This window comes from Centropristis striata, chromosome 4 (genome assembly GCF_030273125.1).
Source record: "Centropristis striata isolate RG_2023a ecotype Rhode Island chromosome 4, C.striata_1.0, whole genome shotgun sequence".
Taxonomy (NCBI): domain Eukaryota; kingdom Metazoa; phylum Chordata; class Actinopteri; order Perciformes; family Serranidae; genus Centropristis; species Centropristis striata.
The window spans coordinates 18,614,408-18,634,912 of NC_081520.1; the positions used below are offsets into that span (position 1 = coordinate 18,614,408).

The 20,505-nt window shown below is 36.4% G+C and overlaps 1 protein-coding gene across 4 annotated transcripts in view; it reads right to left on the minus strand.

Annotated features, from left to right (window-relative positions):
* Positions 1-246: 246 nt before the first annotated feature.
* aamdc (adipogenesis associated, Mth938 domain containing) overlaps positions 247-20,505 on the minus strand; it is a 54,296-nt gene continuing 34,037 nt past the window's right edge. For 2 of the 4 annotated variants that reach the window (XM_059330802.1, XM_059330803.1), the window contains exons 2-4: positions 7,357-7,506; positions 5,950-6,045; positions 247-681 (exon numbers count right to left, since the gene is read on the minus strand). In XM_059330802.1, the coding sequence (XP_059186785.1) occupies positions 541-681; positions 5,950-6,045; positions 7,357-7,488 (369 nt within the window). In that variant the 5' untranslated portion in view covers positions 7,489-7,506 and the 3' untranslated portion in view covers positions 247-540. Of the gene's footprint in view, positions 682-5,949; positions 6,046-7,356; positions 7,507-7,884; positions 7,948-20,505 lie in introns of all 4 variants that reach the window. The other 2 variants (XM_059330801.1, XM_059330804.1) reach the window with 2 other exon arrangements.

Below are 20,505 nucleotides of genomic sequence, written 5' to 3' on the forward strand. Positions count from 1 at the left end.
AAGTGCGAGGACCCTATTGTAATTTGAAATTAGAATTGGACAGTTTTGTTTGATATGATAGGCCGAGTAAAGCCGGAAATAAGGTCAAATATATTTGGTTTCAAAGTAAAGAACTGGATGTCGTCCTTATTTTAGGTCTTATATGTAATATTTACCACCTTTGTTCACATTTGCAACATTTAAAATTCTCCATTGAGCATGGTTGCGTTTTAAAAGTAAAAAAACCCCATCATTTACAAAATCAGATCTTTTTTGTGCTTTTTTATGTGGTTGAAAATGTTGATCCAGTAAGTCGAAGTGAAAAAATAATTATCAGGTCATATAGTTGAAGTTGTGCTGGAAAAAAAACACAGCATTGTAAACATTTTTAAGTTGTTTATACAGGCAGAATAAAAATGGATTCAAAAGCGGACAATATAGGCCAAGACTCCAAAAGGTTAACATTCCACAAAATGAATCCCCTAAAACAAATTTATTGCATCTTTAATTTGATCTTAAACTCAACATTTTGATTGGTGCAGCAGAGAAACGGTAACATCATCAGCAGGTTGAGTGGAAGACTCCGCCCACTTTGGCGCCCTGGCCGGCCAGTTTGTTGTATTCAGCGACGGCCTTCTCCGTCTGCAGGACTCGGACATCGACGCCTTTCTGCTTCACAAAGTCCACAGTGGTGGAGGGAACCTGAGGAGAGACACAGAAACATTTAGAAGAGATGCATGATATAGTTACACTGCAAAAAGGTGTTTAAAAACCAGATAAAACAGTAAATCTGAGGGAAATGATCTTGCTGCATGGACAGATAATTTACCTTGACAAGATTTCTTAAATTGAGATTGTTAAATCTAGAAATAAGCATGTTGAATGCTTAAAATAAGAAATGAACTCTTGCGGATGAAGCCTTGTGAAGCTTTCGAGGCTTCTTCCTGATTGTATCGAAAAAAGATTCGAAGCTTCAGAGCCTCAAAGACAGAGAGACCCTACCAGTAACATCTAGTGGTCAGCTGCAGTAATAACAGCCACAAACTTCCAAATGATTCACACATCTTATTGATTCCAGTTCCAACACAAAAGCAATAAAAACCGTCTTAAGCAGCGGGTGTCTTCTTTCTGAGAATCATTGTCCTCACATGAAAGTGTTACAACACTTTGAAATGTCATTACTAGTAACATGTTTAAATGTGTTGTAACAAATAATATGAAAATATTCAAATTCAACAATGTAGAAGTACTTGTGTTTGAATGATTCTGAAGGACTTCCTTATGCCACAATTTGGAAAAAAGTGACATGTCAGGCAACAAAGAAATTAACTCTGGAGTCTTATAGGGTTATTTTGTCCATGTGTGAATCCTTTACAAGTGTTTTTGTGTCTTTGTAAGTCATTTTGTGTCTTTTTTGGTAATTTGTGTCTTTTTGTGTCTGTTGTGTCAAATCCCAATATTCACAAAAACACATTTGCTGCATCCCAAAGCCCTTAAGTTTCGCCTCCTCTATCCTCTATCCTCGCTTGAACCGGAAGTTCTTTCGCGGGCGCCATCTTTAAGACCGTCCCAAAGCCCTTATTTGTGATCGGAGGATAGAGGATAGAGGATAGAGGAGGCATATCGGAGGAGGCACAAGCGAGGATACACGAGAGAATCCTATGCGGAAGTCTTTTAGCGGTGGCCCCGCCCCCTGACTCGTTGAATAGACGCAGCAGCTGATCGGACTGATGTTATACATCAACATCGCTGTAGTTTGATACCGGAGTGAAGACAGATCACAGATTAAACTAAAGTGTGTCACCACAAGTTTTATATTTTATTTATATGATTCACCATGTAATTAAAATCTGTTTTATTGTGACTCTGAACAACAAAAACACCACAAACATATTTCTACATTTATAATAAATTAAGAGAAACATCGCTCTAGAAGTTATTTTCCTTTTTCCTTTTTTTCCTTTTCCTTTTTTTTCGGCGTATTAGGGCAATATACGAAATAAATAAATAAATAAATAAATAGGAACCCAGGGGAGAGGGACCCAGCCACCATGGCATGATTAAAAACAGATAACATGAGGTGATGTTACGACATCACCACATTTCATTCCTTTCTACCTGCGGGATGTCTCTTCTTCTCCATCACTCGCTCTGTTTAAGGTGTTTTATCAGAATGATCCGACTGACGCTCCCTCCTCCTCGCGTTCACACGGAGCGCTGTCTCTCTTTCAGACCTCCTCTGCTTCTTGTTGACAGTTACAGTGTAACGTTCGTCTAAACTTTTTTCACAGCAGCAGGTTTATTGTTCCCAGCCTTCATTCCTCACGGTCATCCTCATGTGATGCGTCTTTACGCTGCCATGGAGCCGGTTTATGGAATCTTTATTCATCTTTTTGAAGTGTGTGTGTGTGTGTGTGTGTGTGTGTGTGTGTGTGTGTCTGTGTGTGTATGTGTGTGGCACCGGACGGACCCAGTGAGGCATGGACCAGTATTACCCCCCTCCCCCGGGTCCGTATTTTTTTTTCATACTTGGCCCTAATAGTTGTCCTAATACAGCAGCAAATAATAATTAATAAATTATATAAAGGCATTCCCGTGCCCCTGAGCTGGACACAGTTCACAGTATAAATACACAATGGAGGTTGTTATTCATGTGCAGGTGTTTGTTAAACAGAGAAAACACTTATTATTATTATTATTATTATTATTATTATTATTATCATCAGTGCATGTCTCCAGCTGTTAAAGCGACTGACAGCTGATCCAGCTGTGATCCACTGCCGCCGTCATTAGAAACGGACGTCGCTTCACGTGACGCTCCGGAGGGAAGGACGTCCCATTTGTCTTAAATCGTTTCTCCTCTCCCCGCTTCCCTCACTTGCGTCTCTCCATGCATCCCCGGTGGGCGGGACTAAGACGCAAGTGAACGGCGCAAGTGAGGGATGCAGGGATGCGAAATAGACGACATGGGACGCACCCATTCACAAAATGCACTCCAGAGGTGGGTGGAACCAAAGTCTCAGGAAGTGCTCCTAGGTTGACCATATCCTGCTGCACACCCACTGAAGAGGCATGGCACTAAATGTTTGGTGGTAGTTCAGTTAGCCCTCTCACCTGCTGCTGGAAACAAGGCAAGACCACAACTCCTGATCAGACTGAAGATGCAACTGGTAGGAAAACCCCACTCTGAATGTGAATGATATATGTTGAGGTTATGCTTTTTTCCATGACTGTTTTGATTTAATTAGTTACAAAAAATGCAGTAAGTTGGATAATTTTGGCTATACTAATTTAAGCTTGTGTTTTGGTAGAACTTTAAGTAAACCTTATGTTTAAGTGTGTATATCATTACTTTAATCGTTTACTAGGTTAATTAATTGAATGACTTTGTTTGTAAAGTAATGGTAACATTTATTTTTTAGAAAAACTGTTTAGTTAAATCTTTAGTGGGATTTGCTTTGAAGACTAATGCCTGTTTTTCTGTTTATCTTAAAGGTTATCAACCTATTTCATACCACTCTGGCATAATTCTGTTTAAACCATCAAACACCAACCATCTTCAAGAAAATCTAAATCAAAGAAAAAGTGGAAAACAAGTTGTCCTTTGCATCCTTCACATACTGATCAAGCCGTTTTTCAAGTTTGGGCAGAGTTGTGGTCACAAAGAAGACAGAACTTTACAGTGTCTTTATTTAAGTCATTTTGTGTCTTTTTTTTAATAGTCATTTTGTGTCTTTTTTAGTCCTTCAGTCCAACATAAAATGTGATTTTGAATCTTTTTTTAACTTTCAAAACATTATCATACTCAAAGAATTTTAAATGTTGCAAATGTGAACAAAGGTGTCAAATATAACAGAGGGTCACATCCAGTTCTATCATTTTATACAAAATATATTTGAGCTTGTCTCCAGTTTTACTTGGTATATCATCATCAAACTGAAACTGGCCTCATGGAGTTTACAGCCTGGATGTCATCAAGAAGTCATGATTTGGAGCTTTTGGTGACTCCAGAGGGTTAATGATTAAGTAAAAGACCGTTTTCATGCACTCAAATCTGTCATTTAGAGTCTTAGTGTTTGAAATGTGTCAGACAGCAAGGTGTGTGTGTGTTTTTGTGTTGCTCCACCCCCTTCCCTGTTTTCAGTGATTGGGAGTAAAAAGCTGCAGGTGATTGCTGCAGAGCTGCTTCCTGTGTAGCCAGGCTGTGCTGCCTATTGGCTCCCTGCCTCCCCAGCTGGCCAATCACAACCGAGGTTTTGACTTTTGAATTCTTTGAGTTTGTGATTATCAGGTTATTGTCTGCTGGCTGGGTTTGGTCAGTGGACGTAACAGCTAAGTTTAAATCTTTTACTTCAATGTTTGAAACTTGAAGCTTCTCCAGTGCTTTTGTGTGTTAAATTCAAGAGGAAAGTTGTCAGTGCTGGTCAGGATCAAGTATCATGCCATGAGGCCTGGAAGATTAGCATTAGCAGCTAACACAACTGACAGTCATTATCCCTCAATTTTAGCCTTTGTATTGCCAGCAGAAAGCAGCTAATTAGTTACTGATTTCTTCTTTTTCGAGTGGTGGTGGACAACTTGGCACCTAATTATGTTATACAACTGTTTAACAGAGACTTGCTCTGGCCAAATTAGCAGATAATATTGATATTGTACAACTGGTTAACATAGACTTGTTCTGGCCAAATTAGCAGCTAATAATATTGTACAACTGTTTAACATAGACTTGTTTGGGCCAAATTAGCAGGTAATAATATTGTACAACTGTTTACAGACTTGTTTGGGCAAAATTAGCAGCTAATAATACTGTACAACTGTAACATAGACTTGTTTCGGCCAAATTAACAGCTAATAATATTGTACAACTGTTTAACAGAGTTTCTCTCCATTTGTGTTGCTGATAAGCTGGCTGTTTTCACTACAGCCCAATACCCGGAATGAGGTGGGTCTCACTTGCCGAAATGCCCCTAATTTGAATATGAGCCGTCCAGAGCGTTTTTTTGTTCGTGCAGAAGAGCAGGGCCGTTTTTCTCCCCTGAAAAAAGCCTGATTGCTGATTGGATAGAAGCAGGATATGACGTAGTACTCTACATGACAACAACACACGCCATTTCTAAAAGCCAGGATAGCAGTGTTGCCAACTTAGCGACCTTGTTGCTATATTTGTTTTATCAAAAGTTCTACTCAACCATGACAAGGTTTTCAACAAATGCCTATATTTCCATCTGTTTCACTAGTACAGTGTGTATGTGCTGCTGCTGCAGGAGGTGTTCACTTAGCGATCTCTGTTTGTTTACAACAAGCAACAGACACTCTGTGCACAGTTAGCAATGGCAGTTAATTCACGATCACAATGTTCAAAAGCGGAGTCATGATCAGTGGAGACACTGTGCATAATTAGCCATGCTGCTTTGTTTATGATCAGCTGCTGACGTGCACAGTTAGCGACGGCGGCAACAGTTACGTCTCCCGTGTTTAATCCGTTGCCATGATCAAAAACCATACGTCGCCTCCGGAATCTCTAAATCCCTCTGGGGGCTAACATGTGATGGAGAAACGCAGAGTGAGCGGATATTTGAGAGGGTGTGGCCTGAGACTTTCCTGGTGGCCACTGTTCCCCCTAAAGGAAACACGGCTGAGTGCTTTTACTTTTGGTACTTTATATTTTGATGCTAATACTTGGCACTTTGGCACTTGGCAACATGAAACTGTTCACAGCGAGGTCTGTGGGTTATCTTGAGTACCTGGAAAGACACATTGGTGCTGAATTTTTCAAATTCAAATGTATTCTTAGGCGCTTTGAACACCACAAGAAGGGTGCTCTATATTCTTTTATTAGATTTGAGAGAAGGCTGACTCACATCAAAACATTCTAAATTTACACATAGCCCTACAGGTAAAAGGAAAATATGTATATTGAATTTTACCTTTAACTCTGAATAAATTTGGAGTTTTGAAGTTGAGTTTTACCTGCAGAACTTCATTCATGCCTCTGCCGATGACCAGCAAGTCTATTCCCTTCTTCAGCACCTCCTCCAGATCAGCTGGCTGGACTCCTGGTCGATGCTGGTGAGGGAAAAGTACCATAATCCATGAGCACTGTCATCACTATACCAGGTGCAGTTTTAGTCCGTTCATGTCATAGTTTAATTATAGAGCACATTTAAAAACAACCTCAGTTGACCAAAGTGCTGTACAGTTATTAAAATAAAATAAAATCATACACAAATATAGTAATAATTGAAAACAAAAGAATAAAATAGTAATAAAAACTCAATCTAAAAACTGACTGGTCAAGACCAGCAAACAAAGAATTACAGTAGTCTAGGCGTGATGTGATGAATGTGTGGATGACTCGCTCAAAATCATTTGTGGGGAGTTAAGTCTTTACTTTAGACAGTAGTTGTAGCTGGAAGAAGCTAGTTTTGACTGTCGAGCTTATCTGTTTAGTAAACTTGAAGTCAGTGTCCAGAATAACACCAAGGTTCCTTACAGAGGGGAGACACAGAGATTTTAGGCTACCAATGGCGCTGTCGTACCCATCTAACATATATATATATATATTTTTTTTTTTAAACATATTTATTGGTTTTTGTGTTAATATAGCAACATCCAACAACCAAAACTTCACAAACATATGGCAGCAATGAAAACATTAATTAAAATATCAATAATACTGAAAAGGACCAAAACAAATGAATAATTAATTAAATGTAGATAACAAAAAATAAACAACAAAAACAAATAAATAAAATGAAATAAAAATGAAGAAATTAAACTGTGGTGAGTATTCTTACTGTAGGTTACATTCCCAACAACAAATTAGACATTTTTCATTATCTTATTGTCCCACCGCCTCCTCCATATCTCCATTCCTCAACAGTTCCAGAAATATCTTCCAAATGTTATAAAATTCAGAAGCCCTCTTTCCAACAATATAGGTTAGTTTTTCAAGAGCCAAACTTGATGTTAAGTTATTTAACCAGTGTTTAAATGAGGGGCAACCAACATTCTTCCAACATAAGGCAATACAGCATTTGGCCTGTAGTAAACAAAGGACAACCATTTTTCTTTCATTACAAGATAAAAGTACATAGATCTGGATAAATACCTAAAATACATAACTTAGGACAAAAAGGTACAGGGGAAGTTGTGATCTGAGAAATATACTTTAACACTGAGCTGCAAAAGTTTTGAATCTCTTCACATTTCCATAAACAGTGATATAATGTACCCTGGTGACTGTTACATTTAAAACATAGATCAAGTCATCTAACAGATTTTGTTAGAATCTCATATTGTCTTGCTGTCAATATTCAGTCCTGTTTATGTATGTATGTGTGTATTTTGTTGAGTACTATGATTGAGTCCACTCACTTCGGTTCCAGTCTCTCTCCAGTCCCAGGCCCGGCTGCCTCCAGGCCAGACCTTACAGTCCTTGTAGGTGGAGGAGCATCCCTTCACCTTCATCTGGCCCCAGGAGAGAGAGGCGATCTCTGGAGAGGACATGTTGTGTGAGGCTACCTACTGTAAAACAAAGAAAGCACAGTGGAAGATTATGTATGTGGAGCAGACAGCTTTCTGCTCTCACACTCGAAGTTGTGTTGTGTAGGAATAAGTGAGACGTAGTTGAGTATCTGTGGGGTTCATTCTTCACAGGAAAAATGGAAAAACACAGGTGTTACACACAGGAGCCACTCTCCACCTTCCACTTTGAGCACACACAGCTCTTTTTATCACACAATAAATGGTATAGCCTATAATATACTATGAATAATATGACGATGCATAAACTCTTACACAAATCTCACATAGTCTTCAAAAATAAATAATTTCACCCACATATCTCATTTTTTATAGTGCAAAAATATTAAGAACATGAACTAAATCAAACAACTGGCTTACCTTCACAGGAAAAACAGAAAAACACAGGCGTTACACACAGGAGCCACACAGCCACTCTCCACCCTGTACAAGAAAAATACAATTAAAATTCACATAAACCACAATCAACCTACACATGACACATGAGGTAACACAATTTCAAATCGGCATAAAAGAGAGAACCAAAAAAAAAAAAAAAATGCTTCAACTAGCATAGGCTGAGTTAACTATCTCTGAATGCATAACTCAATTTAAAGTTACATTTATAAGTTCTAAGTAAAATGTAGGCTTAACCAAAAGGTTCATAAGCTTGTTACACAACAGATATCAGCATATTGTGGTTTTGAACGGAAAAAAAGTAAAGATAAATAGAAAGGAGAGAGCGCTTCATTTCATGACTCACACACTTTGAGCACACACAGCTCTTTGACACTGGGTGGTGCAACGCCAAAACAATTCCCCAGAGGAACAAAAGGCATGCATTGATAATCACCATAGGAACTTTTTTACAGGCAAAAAATAATTATTTTTGGGGAAGTTCACAACACAAAAAAAGTTTTGTTTAGGGAAAACAAATAAACAAAATTAATTAAAGAAATTTGACTTGGCTACATATGGTCTTTACACATGGTTCCAGAACGGCTTGAAAATAACTTCAAAGGCCCCTGTACATTGTGCAATAACAGAATAATGAGTCCAACATCTTGAGGGACATCGTAGAAAAATCCATAATGTGATTTGGTGTAAAAAGCTTTTGACATTTTGAAACTGCTGGGAAACCCCCAACACTCTAAAAACTAATTCAGAGGACCTTTAGTCATTACTTAAATATATTGTTGTGAAATAAAAAAATCAAGTTCTTAGATACTGTTAGACTTTTTACTTGTAATTGTTATTTTATCGAGTTTGGATGACACACAAATGATGCCTATTGATTCAATATACTATCATGACTCAGTTTATATTTTTTAGTAAATACATTTTTTTTAAATTTTAAGTTGTTTTTTTTTTTTTTAGTTTCGAGTTTATGTTTTTTTTCCAGATCTTTAACAACTAGAGAAATACAGACATTCAGGATATAAACAATAATAAATATAATATAATAAGGCACATAGGGTATAAGGTGCTTACTCTTATACTATTCGGGGGTTTCTGAAAATACATTTTTAAAGTGTAGCAGAGTGCGTTCACATTTCTTATTTGACATCAATTCTAAAGTCGCTATATACATTCCCCCCCCCCCCCCCCCCCCATTTAATTCTATTGTAAAAACACTAAAGTTAGGGAGGGATTAGGAAAACTTAGAGTTTGCTCTAGACCACTTTCTGGGGGATTTTTCTAACCCTAGAGTCTAGTGTTATTGTGGTAACTCACACTTAGTATTTGGTGCGTGTGTGCGTGAAGTTGTCGGTAGCGTTAGCGGTGCGCTCTGGTATAGACCCCTTGTTCTCCGGTTTACCTGTGCACGTGCAGGCCTGTAAAAGTTTGTTTGCTCTTCTGGGAGTGTGTAGAGGAAAGGATGCTTTGGATGATTGTTTTGTTGGGTAAGTAAACTATTTCAGAATGATTGTGTAGTTTTTATTACATGAATTTGGCCATTTGGGTGTTTGATTGAGTGCCGGTTGTTTTGTGCGGCTATCAGCTGATCCGTAAAACACTCGCAGGTTGCTTGTGCACAGTCTTGTAAAATGGTGAGGAGTTTTCCCTTGTGGGCTGTAGCAACGTTCTCCTTTGGGTTCGTTGAGCGGGGGTGTAGTGTTGTGGCGAACGTGGCAGGAGCGTTGCTCGGGCGCATGTCCGTGGTTTCGGGAGGGTTGCTAGCTCGCTAGTCGCCTTCCTGAGCCAGCGGTCAACAGTGCATAAATACCCACCACAATTAACCACATGAAGACTAGGGAGGAGCTTAGTTAGCCGGTTGGTTTTCGATAGTGGGGAAACTCCAAACTAGATGCAGGTTTGTTCCTCTCTGGTGCGCACGAGTGAACAGCGTTGTGGCTATCTGATCCTTTGGCGTGTTGATTTAATAAATTAATTAATTTCTAAACATCGATTGTGTCCTAGGTTATTATCCGGGTTATGTAAATATTATGCAACATTTTAAAATGTTAATTTTAAGTTCTGTTAATGTAAAATACAATTTGATGACGTGTAAACGGCCCAGTTTCCGTCTCCTGCATGTCCAAGGCCAGAGTGACCACAGGAGAAAAACTCACTGCAGCATTGTGGTGAATGGCAAGTAATTTTATGCTTCATTACAAAAACTGCAAAGTCCTTACTCTGAAATTTAAGCATTGTGGGTAGTACAGTTTGTGTGCTGAGATAAAGTTAGCTAGTACCTAGTAGCCTGTCGCTGATTAAGTAGGATTAAATGCCGGAGTATTTTGTGGCCAGTTAGCCTGGGAAAACGTCTTGGCAAGCTAACCTAACATTAACGTTACCCATTAGCCACCGCTGCAGTGAGCATGTAGGCTAGTGTTAGAGATTAATAAAATTAGCAATGGTTTGCACTATGACCTTTAGTAAAATGCTGCTTAGAGGTGTAGTTGGCGGAGCATGGAACACACATTTTCTATGCCAGCACACAGAAATAAGGAGTATCAACAGAAAGGATATACTGATAACGCTTTGCACATAACCACATATTTGAGGGCAGATGAAACACTGAAGCACTCTTTGTGCAACAATTCAAGGTAACGGGCCCAGGTGGAGACAGGCACTGACAAGATACAGAAGTGTGCTGTCGTTTTTTTTTTCCTTCCACAGGGCGGTGACCAGAAGCTGAAGCACCAAGAGGCTAGGACTAGCCTGTGTGCCAACGTAATGGGCGGGCCGAGTCTAAACCATGGTGCTGCCCCAACAGTTTTAACCAATCAGATAGCCGCACATCCATATTATAAAACTCTGTGTAAAAGAAAGTTAGGGATCCTTTTCTGGGAGGTGGTTACAGCTAACTGCTTAGCAGCCTGTGATTTCTGAACAGAAAAGGTTGATGTACATCATTCACTCTTTCATTATTGTCTTAAATGAATAGTCAAAAGGATTTTATTCTCCTCATCTGTTCTGCAAAAAAAACAAACTCTAACACTAGCTACATTTATAAACTACCTGAAGCTACCTCATTTACTTTCGCTAGCTGACTAAGAAAACTAGTGCACAAATAGGTTGTGTGTTAGCGAGTTATCTTTAGTATTTCTTCTCATCTGAATCATAGTCTAATCATGTCTAGCTAACATTGCTAACTGGCTCCGGTAATAGCCACTGCTTGCTAAGAGGCTAGGCCTCCATTTCGGCTTGTTAATTTGACGTGTTGCTTCTCCTCCATTTAGTCAGTTTTTACTAAAAGCATGATGGGAAAAACTGCTAAAATAAACTAGTTGTAGTCTTGTAAATAGTTTCCCTGCTAGATTCACAGTCTGTCTAAAATCTCAGTGTGAGACTAGACTGGGACTAAAAGCTCTAAACACTTGTCTTTAGATGTGAGCAGGTGGGACACCAGAGTTATCAGGAGTCTTTTCCAAATCTTTTCAAAGTCTTCTGATGTATAGGTAGCATGAGATACATTCACAATACAGACGATCCGCATCTGTTAGGAAGCACCAATCCTAACATGAAGCACACCAAATTGTCGGGGAGAAACTCAGCTAAAAGCCTCTACCAAGCATTGCCACCCAAACAAAACATAGTTCAATCCCCGAGCAATCAAATGGGCATGTAACAAAAATTTGAAAACAGGGCATGTCCACTTTAGTGCTTCTGCTAATGTCACCACTTCAACCAAACCACACAAACGGTGTCCAAGCCAGGGACTCCGCTGCTTATAGAGATATGTGTCTCATCACCGTGCAGTGAAAACTCGGCAAGCTAGCCCTGAAAGAGTAGCAAAATAAATCCACAAAACGATAGAGTATGTCTTATGTTAGCTGTTTTGTGGTCAGAAGTTCTATTCCAGTGCAAGAAAACGCTGCTAATGTCTACTCCTATGTCTCTGCTTTAGTTTTAGATCAATCACGAAGGTACTGGTTGTTTACATTAAGACAAAGGGGCTTTTAAAGTGTGAACTCCTGGTGCAATATACCACTTTTTCTTTAGATGTAAGCATCTAAACTTAATTATATTACTTACTTAATTCATATATAATATATATATATATATATATATATATATCTTTCAAAACATATTTTTCTATAATGTTATGATTTGAAAATTATGTTATGATTTGAAATGATGATGTGTGTGCTTTTGTGTCTCAGGTTTCCATGTGTTCTGTGTTCTTATGTCTGCACATAAATTAGAACACAGAACACACAGACAGTCTGTTTAAACACAGTTGAAGTCTATTAGAGTCTATTTAGAGTGTGAGCTCTCCACAGACTGGACAGACCACTGGGCAGACACACTGTGGATCTGCTTGGATTGGAACTACTACTCAGAGTTTTTACATGTTATGTAGTTTTTTATTTACTCTGTGAAACCTGTGGATCAAGGAGATACAAGGAGAAAGTGGAAGCCTTTTTCCTGCATGTTGCCAGAGCCCTGTGCAGAGTCCTGAATATAACGCTGAAAGAGGTAGGGATCGACGTGCTCAGACTAAGTTATGTCATATTTTAGTTACTGTGTTGCAGTGCAAGGTTTCTGTCTCTGAATTTATTGGCTGATGGTGTATGTCCTCTCCTGAAGTTCACCAAGAGTTTAACATAGCGAGGGATCTTTATTTATATTAACTGCAGAGACCACCTTGTGCTGTTTAGCAAGAAACAAAATCCCCAAGTCCACTAATGAGGAATCTAAAGTGACAGTCACTGTTAGGAAGTTTGTTTCTGTGATATTGTGAACAAGGTTATGATTATTTGTGTCATTGTTACTGTTAATACCTGCATGCATTAAAAGAAGGTCTCTCGTGTGTTTTTCTTCCCAACTTTAAATCACATTTTGGAGCTTTTTCTTGCCCACTGGATAGAAATGCCATAATATGCTTTTTATTAAGTTTTGCTGTTATAGTTTCTGATATTGTAACTGTCAAGAAACTTTAAGTCTTGAAAGAAGGTCTCTCCTGTGTGTTTCTTCCAACGGAAAACTCCAATTTGAACTCTAAACTAAAAGGATTTTGGGGAGTTTTTTTCATGAGAGGCATCTTTATTTTGTTTTATGATTTTTTTGTTTGTTTCAGTTTTAGTTTCATTTTTGTGTTTTTTGTTGAAATGTACAGTAGGCCTACTGTGCAAAAGTTTTAGGTAGGTGTGAACAAATGCTAAAAAAAAAGAAGAATGCCTTCAAAAACAGTATTGATAATTTTTTTTTTTAATCAAAAAACAAAATGCAAAGTGAGTGGACGGAAGAAAAATCTAAATCAATATTTAATGTGACCACCCTTTGCCTTAATTTAATTTAATCTTATACATTTAAAAAACAACAATGAAACAAAACCATTAAAATTAAATGTCATTTTCACTGTGAAGACACTTGTAAGCCTTGGAAGAGGGTCTCTCTTGTGTTTATCTTCTCAAGGAAAACTTCAATTGTACTAAACTGTTTTGGAGCTTTTCCTTGTCCATTTTATATATATATATATATATATATATATATATATATATATATACATATATATGGGATACTAAATACTGTGATGATATGAAGCACCAGCTTATTTCAAGTACTGTGTTAGTTAGGAAACTAATGGGTTGAACTTTATATCCCAGGTGGATTTATTGAATCTAAGTATTAAAAGACTTCAATGCAGATTGCAAGAGATTATTTTTCAACAATGAAATCCACCTTGACATATAAAATGAATCTTTCAAAACATATCTCTCGATGATGTTATGATTTGAAATGATGATGTGTGTGTTTTTGTGTCTCAGGGTTCCATGTGTTCTGTGTTCTAATGTCTGCACATAAATTAGAACACAGAACACACAGACAGTCTGTTTAAACATAGTTGAAGTCTATTAGAGTCTATTTAGAGTGTGTGCTCTCCACAGACTGGACAGACCACTGGGCAGACACACTGTGGATCTGTTTGGATTAGAAATACTACTTAGAGTTTTTACATGTTATGTAGTTTTTTATTTACTTTGTGAAACCGTGGATCAAGGAGACACAAGGGGAAAGTGGAAACCTTTTTCCTGCATGTTGCCAGAGCCCTGTGCAGAGTCCTGAAGATAACGCTGAAAGAGGTAGGGATCGACATGCTCAGACTAAGTTATGTCATATTTTGGTTACTGTGTTGCAGTGCAAGGTTTCTGTCTCTGAATTTATTGGGTGATGGTGTATGTCCTCTCCTGAAGCCCACTAAGAGTTTAACATAGTGAGGGATCTTTATTTATGTATTTATATTAACTGCAGAGACTACCTTGTGCTGTTTCGCAAGAAACAAAATCCCCAAGTCCACTAATGAGGAATCTAAAGTGACAGTCTCTGTTAGGAAGTTTGTTTCTGTGATATTGTGAACAAGGTTATGATTATTTGTGTCATTGTTACTGTTAATACCTGCATGCATTAAAAGAAGGTCTCTCGTGTGTTTTTCTTCACAACTTCAACTCACATTTTGGAGCTTGTTCTTGCCCACTGGATAGAAATGCCATAATATGCTTTTTATTAAGTTTTGCTGTTATAGTTTCCGATAGAAGGTCTCTCCTGTGTGTTTCTTCCAAAGGAAAACTCCAATTTTAACTCTAAACTAAAAGGGTTATGGTTGAGTTTTTGTCATGAGAGGCATCTTTATTTAGTTTTAGATTTTTTTTGGTTTCATTTTTGTGTTTTTTGTTGAAATGTACAGTACTGTGCAAAAGTTTTAGGAAGGTGTGGAAAAAATGCTGTAAAATAAGAATGCTTTCAAAATCAGAATTGATATTTTTATCAAAAAACAAAATGCAAAGTGAGTGGACGGAAGAAAAATCAAAATCAATATTTAATGTGACCACCCTTTGCCTTAATTTAATTTAATCTAATTTAATTTTAATGGTTTTATTTCATTGTTGTTTCCGAAATGTTTGTCATTTTTACTGTCAAGACACTAGAAAACCTTGGAAGAAGGTCTCTCTTGTGTTTATCTTAAGGGAAAATCCAATTTTACTGAACTTTTTTGGAACTTTTACTTGTCCATTGGAGAGAGGTGTCATAATATGCTTCTTGTTATAAACATTTTATTTTTCACAATGAAAATCCACCTTGACATATAAAATGAATCTTTCAAAACATAACTCTCTATGATGTTATGATTTGAAATGATGATGTGTGTGTTTTTGTGTCTCAGGGTTCCATGTGTTCTGTGTTCTGATGTCTGCACATAAATTAGAACACAGAACACACAGACAGTCTGTTTAAACACAGTTGAAGTCTATTAGAGTCTATTTAGAGTGTGAGCTCTCCACAGACTGGACAGACCACCGGGCAGACACACTGTGGATCTGCTTGGATTGGAAATACTACTCAGAGTTTTTACATGTTATGTAGTTTTTTATTTACTTTGTGAAACCTGTGGATCAAGGAGACACAAGGGGAAAGTGGAAGCCTTTTTCCTGCATGTAGCCAGAGCCCTGTGCAGAGTCCTGAATATAACGCTGAAAGAGGTAGGGATCGACGTGCTCAGACTAAGTTATGTCATATTTTGGTTACTGTATTGCAGTGCAAGGTTTCTGTCTCTGAATTTGTTGGGTGATGGTGTATGTCCTCTCCTGAAGCCCACTAAGAGTTTAACATAGTGAGGGATCTTTATTTATCTGCTTACCATGAACTGCAGAGACCACCTTCTGCTGTTCATATTCCTCATTAGAGGATTTTGTTTCTTGCTAAAGTGACAGTCACTTTTAGGAAGTTTGTTTTTGTGATATTGTTAACAAGGTAAGATAAATATATATATATATATATATATATATATATATATATATATATATATATATATATATATATATATATATATATATATATATACATACATACACATAAACATATATGTACAGTACTGCGCAAGGGTTTTAGGCTAGTGTGGAAAAAATGCTGTCAAATAAGAATGCTTTTAAAAATAGAATTGATGAATTTTTTAAAATCAAAACTTAAATGCAAAGTGAGTGAATTTGATCACCCTTTGCCTTCAAATCAGCATCAATTCTTCTAGGCATTTGTTCACACTGCCTAAGACTTTTGCACAGAACTGTCTATATGTATGTATGTATGTATGCATATATATATATATATATCAGGACAAAAAGTCAAAATAACGAGAATATAGTCAGAATGAGGAAAAAAAGTAAAAATGACAAAAAAAAGTTGAAATCATGATTAAAAAAAGTCAGAATGACAAAAAAAGTTGAAATCATGAAAAAAAGTCAAAATGACAAAAAAAAGTTGAAATCATGAAAAAAAGTTGAAATCATGAAAAAAGTCAGAATGACAAAAAAAGTTGAAATCATGATTAAAAAAGTCAAAATGACAAAAAAAGTTGAAATCATGAAAAAAAGTCAAAATGACAAAAAAAGTTGAAATCATGAAAAAAGTCAAAATGACAAAAAAAAAGCAGGTAAGTCATAATGCGTTTTAATTTCATTTTATGTCATTGTTGTTTTTGAAATGTATGCAATTTCCACTGTCAAGACACTTGTAAGCCTTGGAAGAAGGTCTCTCTTGTGTTTATCTTCCCAAGGAAAACTTCAATTGTACTGAAATTTTTTTTGGAGCTTTTATTTGCCCACTGGAGAGACGTCATAATATGTGTTTTAATGTTATGATATCTTATCTCAAGAATGGCCACATTAACGCGGTGGAGGAGTTTGTGTGCCCCAGTGACCCTGGGAGCTGTGTTGTCGGGAGCAATAGCTCCTGGTAGGGTCTCCCAAGGCAAAGTGGTCCCAGGGCAGGTGACAGACTAAGAGCCATTCAGAGACAATCCAATTCCTTTTACTTTTTTGTGGAGCTTTTCCTTGTCCATTGGAGAGGTGTCATAATATGTGTTTTAATGTAATTGTATTTTATTTCATTGTTGTTTTTGAAATGTATGTAATTTCCACTGTCAAGACACTTGTAAGCCTTGGAAGAAGGTCTCTCTTGTGTTTATCTTCCCAAGGAAAACTTCAATTGTACTAAACTGTTTAGGAACTTTTCCTTGTCCATTGGAGAGAGGTGTCATAATATGCTTCTTGTTATATATATATATATATATACATACACATAAACATATATGTACAGTACTGCGCAAGGGTTTTAGGCTAGTGTGGAAAATATGCTGTCAAATAAGAATGCTTTTAAAAATAGAATTGATGAATTTTTTAAAATCAAAACTTAAATGCAAAGTGAGTGAATTTGATCACCCTTTGCTTTCAAATCAGCATCAATTCTTCTAGGCATTTGTTCACACTGCCTAAGACTTTTGCACAGAACTGTCTATATGTATGTATGTATATATATATATATATATATATATATATAACAGGACAAAAAGTCAAAATAACGAGAATATAGTCAGAATGAGGAAAAAAAGTCAAAATGACAAAAAAAAGTTGAAATCATGATTAAAAAAAGTCAGAATGACAAAAAAAGTTGAAATCATGAAAAAAAAAGTCAGAATGACAAAAAAAAGTTGAAATCATGAAAAAAAAGTAAAAATGACAAAAAAAGTTGAAATCATGATTAAAGAAGTCAGAATGACAGAAAAAAAGTTGAAATCATGAAAAAAAGTCAAAATGACAAAAAAAGCAGGCAAGACATAATGTGTTTTAATTGTATTTTATGTCATTGTTGTTTTTGAAATGTATGCAATTTCCACTGTCAAGACACTTGTAAGCCTTGGAAGAAGGTCTCTCTTGTGTTTATCTTCCCAAGGAAAACTTCAATTGTACTGAAAATTTTTTTTGAGCTTTTATTTGCCCACTGGAGAGACGTCATAATATGTGTTTTAATGTTATGATATCTTATCTCAAGAATGGCCAAATTAACGCGGTGGAGGAGTTTGTGTGCCCCAGTGACCCTGGGAGCTGTGTTGTCGGGAGCAATAGCTCCTGGTAGGGTCTCCCAAGGCAAAGTGGTCCCAGGGCAGGTGACAGACTAAGAGCCATTCAGAGACAATCCAATTCCTTTTACTTTTTTGTGGAGCTTTTCCTTGTCCATTGGAGAGGTGTCATAATATGTGTTTTAATGTAATTGTATTTTATTTCATTGTTGTTTTTGAAATGTATGTAATTTCCACTGTCAAGACACTTGTAAGCCTTGGAAGAAGGTCTCTCTTGTGTTTATCTTCCCAAGGAAAACTTCAATTGTACTAAACTGTTTAGGAACTTTTCCTTGTCCATTGGAGAGAGGTGTCATAATATGCTTCTTGTTATATATATATATATATATATATATATATATATACACACACACATAAACATATATGTACAGTACTGTACAAGGGTTTTAGGCTAGTGTGGAAAAAATGCTGTCAAATAAGAATGCTTTTAAAAATAGAATTGATGAATTTTTTAAAATCAAAACTTAAATGCAAAGTGAGTGAATTTGATCACCCTTTGCCTTCAAATCAGCATCAATTCTTCTAGGCATTTGTTCACACTACCTAAGACTTTTGCACAGAACTGTCTATATGTATGTATGTATATATATATCTATATAACAGGACAAAAAGTCAAAATAACGAGAATATAGTCAGAATGAGGAAAAAAAGTCAAAATGACAAAAAAAGTTGAAATCATGATTAAAAAAAGTCAGAATGACAAAAAAAGTTGAAATCATGAAAAAAAGTCAAAATGACAAAAAAAGTTGAAATCATGATTAAAAAAAGTCAGAATGACAAAAAAAAGTTGAAATCATGAAAAAAAAAGTCAAAATGACAAAAGTTGAAATCATGAAAAAAGTCAAAATGACAAAAAAAAGCAGGCAAGTCATAATGTGTTTTAATTTCATTTTATGTCATTGTTGTTTTTGAAATGTATGCAAATTCCACTGTCAAGACACTTGTAAGCCTTGGAAGAAGGTCTCTCTTGTGTTTATCTTCCCAAGGAAAACTTCAATTGTACTGAAATTTTTTTTGGAGCTTTTATTTGCCCACTGGAGAGACGTCATAATATGTGTTTTAATGTTATGATATCTTATCTCAAGAATGGCCAAATTAACGCGGTGGAGGAGTTTGTGTGCCCCAGTGACCCTGGGAGCTGTGTTGTCGGGAGCAATAGCTCCTGGTAGGGTCTCCCAAGGCAAAGTGGTCCCAGGGCAGGTGACAGACTAAGAGCCATTCAGAGACAATCCAATTCCTTTTACTTTTTTGTGGAGCTTTTCCTTGTCCATTGGAGAGGTGTCATAATATGTGTTTTAATGTAATTGTATTTTATTTCATTGTTGTTTTTGAAATGTATGTAATTTCCACTGTCAAGACACTTGTAAGCCTTGGAAGAAGGTCTCTCTTGTGTTTATCTTCCCAAGGAAAACTTCAATTGTACTAAACTGTTTAGGAACTTTTCCTTGTCCATTGGAGAGAGGTGTCATAATATGCTTCTTGTTATATATATATATATATATATATATATATATATATATATATATACATACACATAAACATATATGTACAGTACTGCGCAAGGGTTTTAGGCTAGTGTGGAAAAAATGCTGTCAAATAAGAATGCTTTTAAAAATAGAATTGATGAATTTTTTAAAATCAAAACTTAAATGCAAAGTGAGTGAATTTGATCACCCTTTGCCTTCAAATCAGCATCAATTCTTCTAGGCATTTGTTCACACTGCCTAAGACTTTTGCACAGAACTGTCTATATGTATGTATGTATATATATATCTATATAACAGGACAAAAAGTCAAAATAACGAGAATATAGTCAGAATGAGGAAAAAAAGTCAAAATGACAAAAAAAAGTTGAAATCATGATTAAAAAAAGTCAGAATGACAAAAAAAGTTGAAATCATGAAAAAAAAGTCAGAATGACAAAAAAAAGTTGAAATCATGAAAAAAAAGTAAAAATGACAAAAAAAGTTGATATCATGATTAAAGAAGTCAGAATGACAGAAAAAAAGTTGAAATCATGAAAAAAGTCAAAATGACAAAAAAAGTTGAAATCATGATTAAAAAAAGTCAGAATGACAAAAAAAAGTTGAAATCATGAAAAAAAGTCAAAATGACAAAAGTTGAAATCATGAAAAAAGTCAAAATGACAAAAAAAAGCAGGCAAGACATAATGTGTTTTAATTGTATTTTATGTCATTGTTGTTTTTGAAATGTATGCAATTTCCACTGTCAAGACACTTGTAAGCCCTGGAAGAAGGTCTCTCTTGTGTTTATCTTCCCAAGGAAAACTTCAATTGTACTGAAATTTTTTTTTGAGCTTTTATTTGCCCACTGGAGAGACGTCATAATATGTTCTTTAATGTTATGATATCTTATCTCAAGAATGGCCACATTAACGCGGTGGAGGAGTTTGTGTGCCCCAGTGACCCTGGGAGCTGTGTTGTCGGGAGCAATAGCTCCTGGTAGGGTCTCCCAAGGCAAAGTGGTCCCAGGGCAGGTGACAGACTAAGAGCCATTCAGAGACAATCCAATTCCTTTTACTTTTTTGTGGAGCTTTTCCTTGTCCATTGGAGAGGTGTCATAATATGTGTTTTAATGTAATTGTATTTTATTTCATTGTTGTTTTTGAAATGTATGTAATT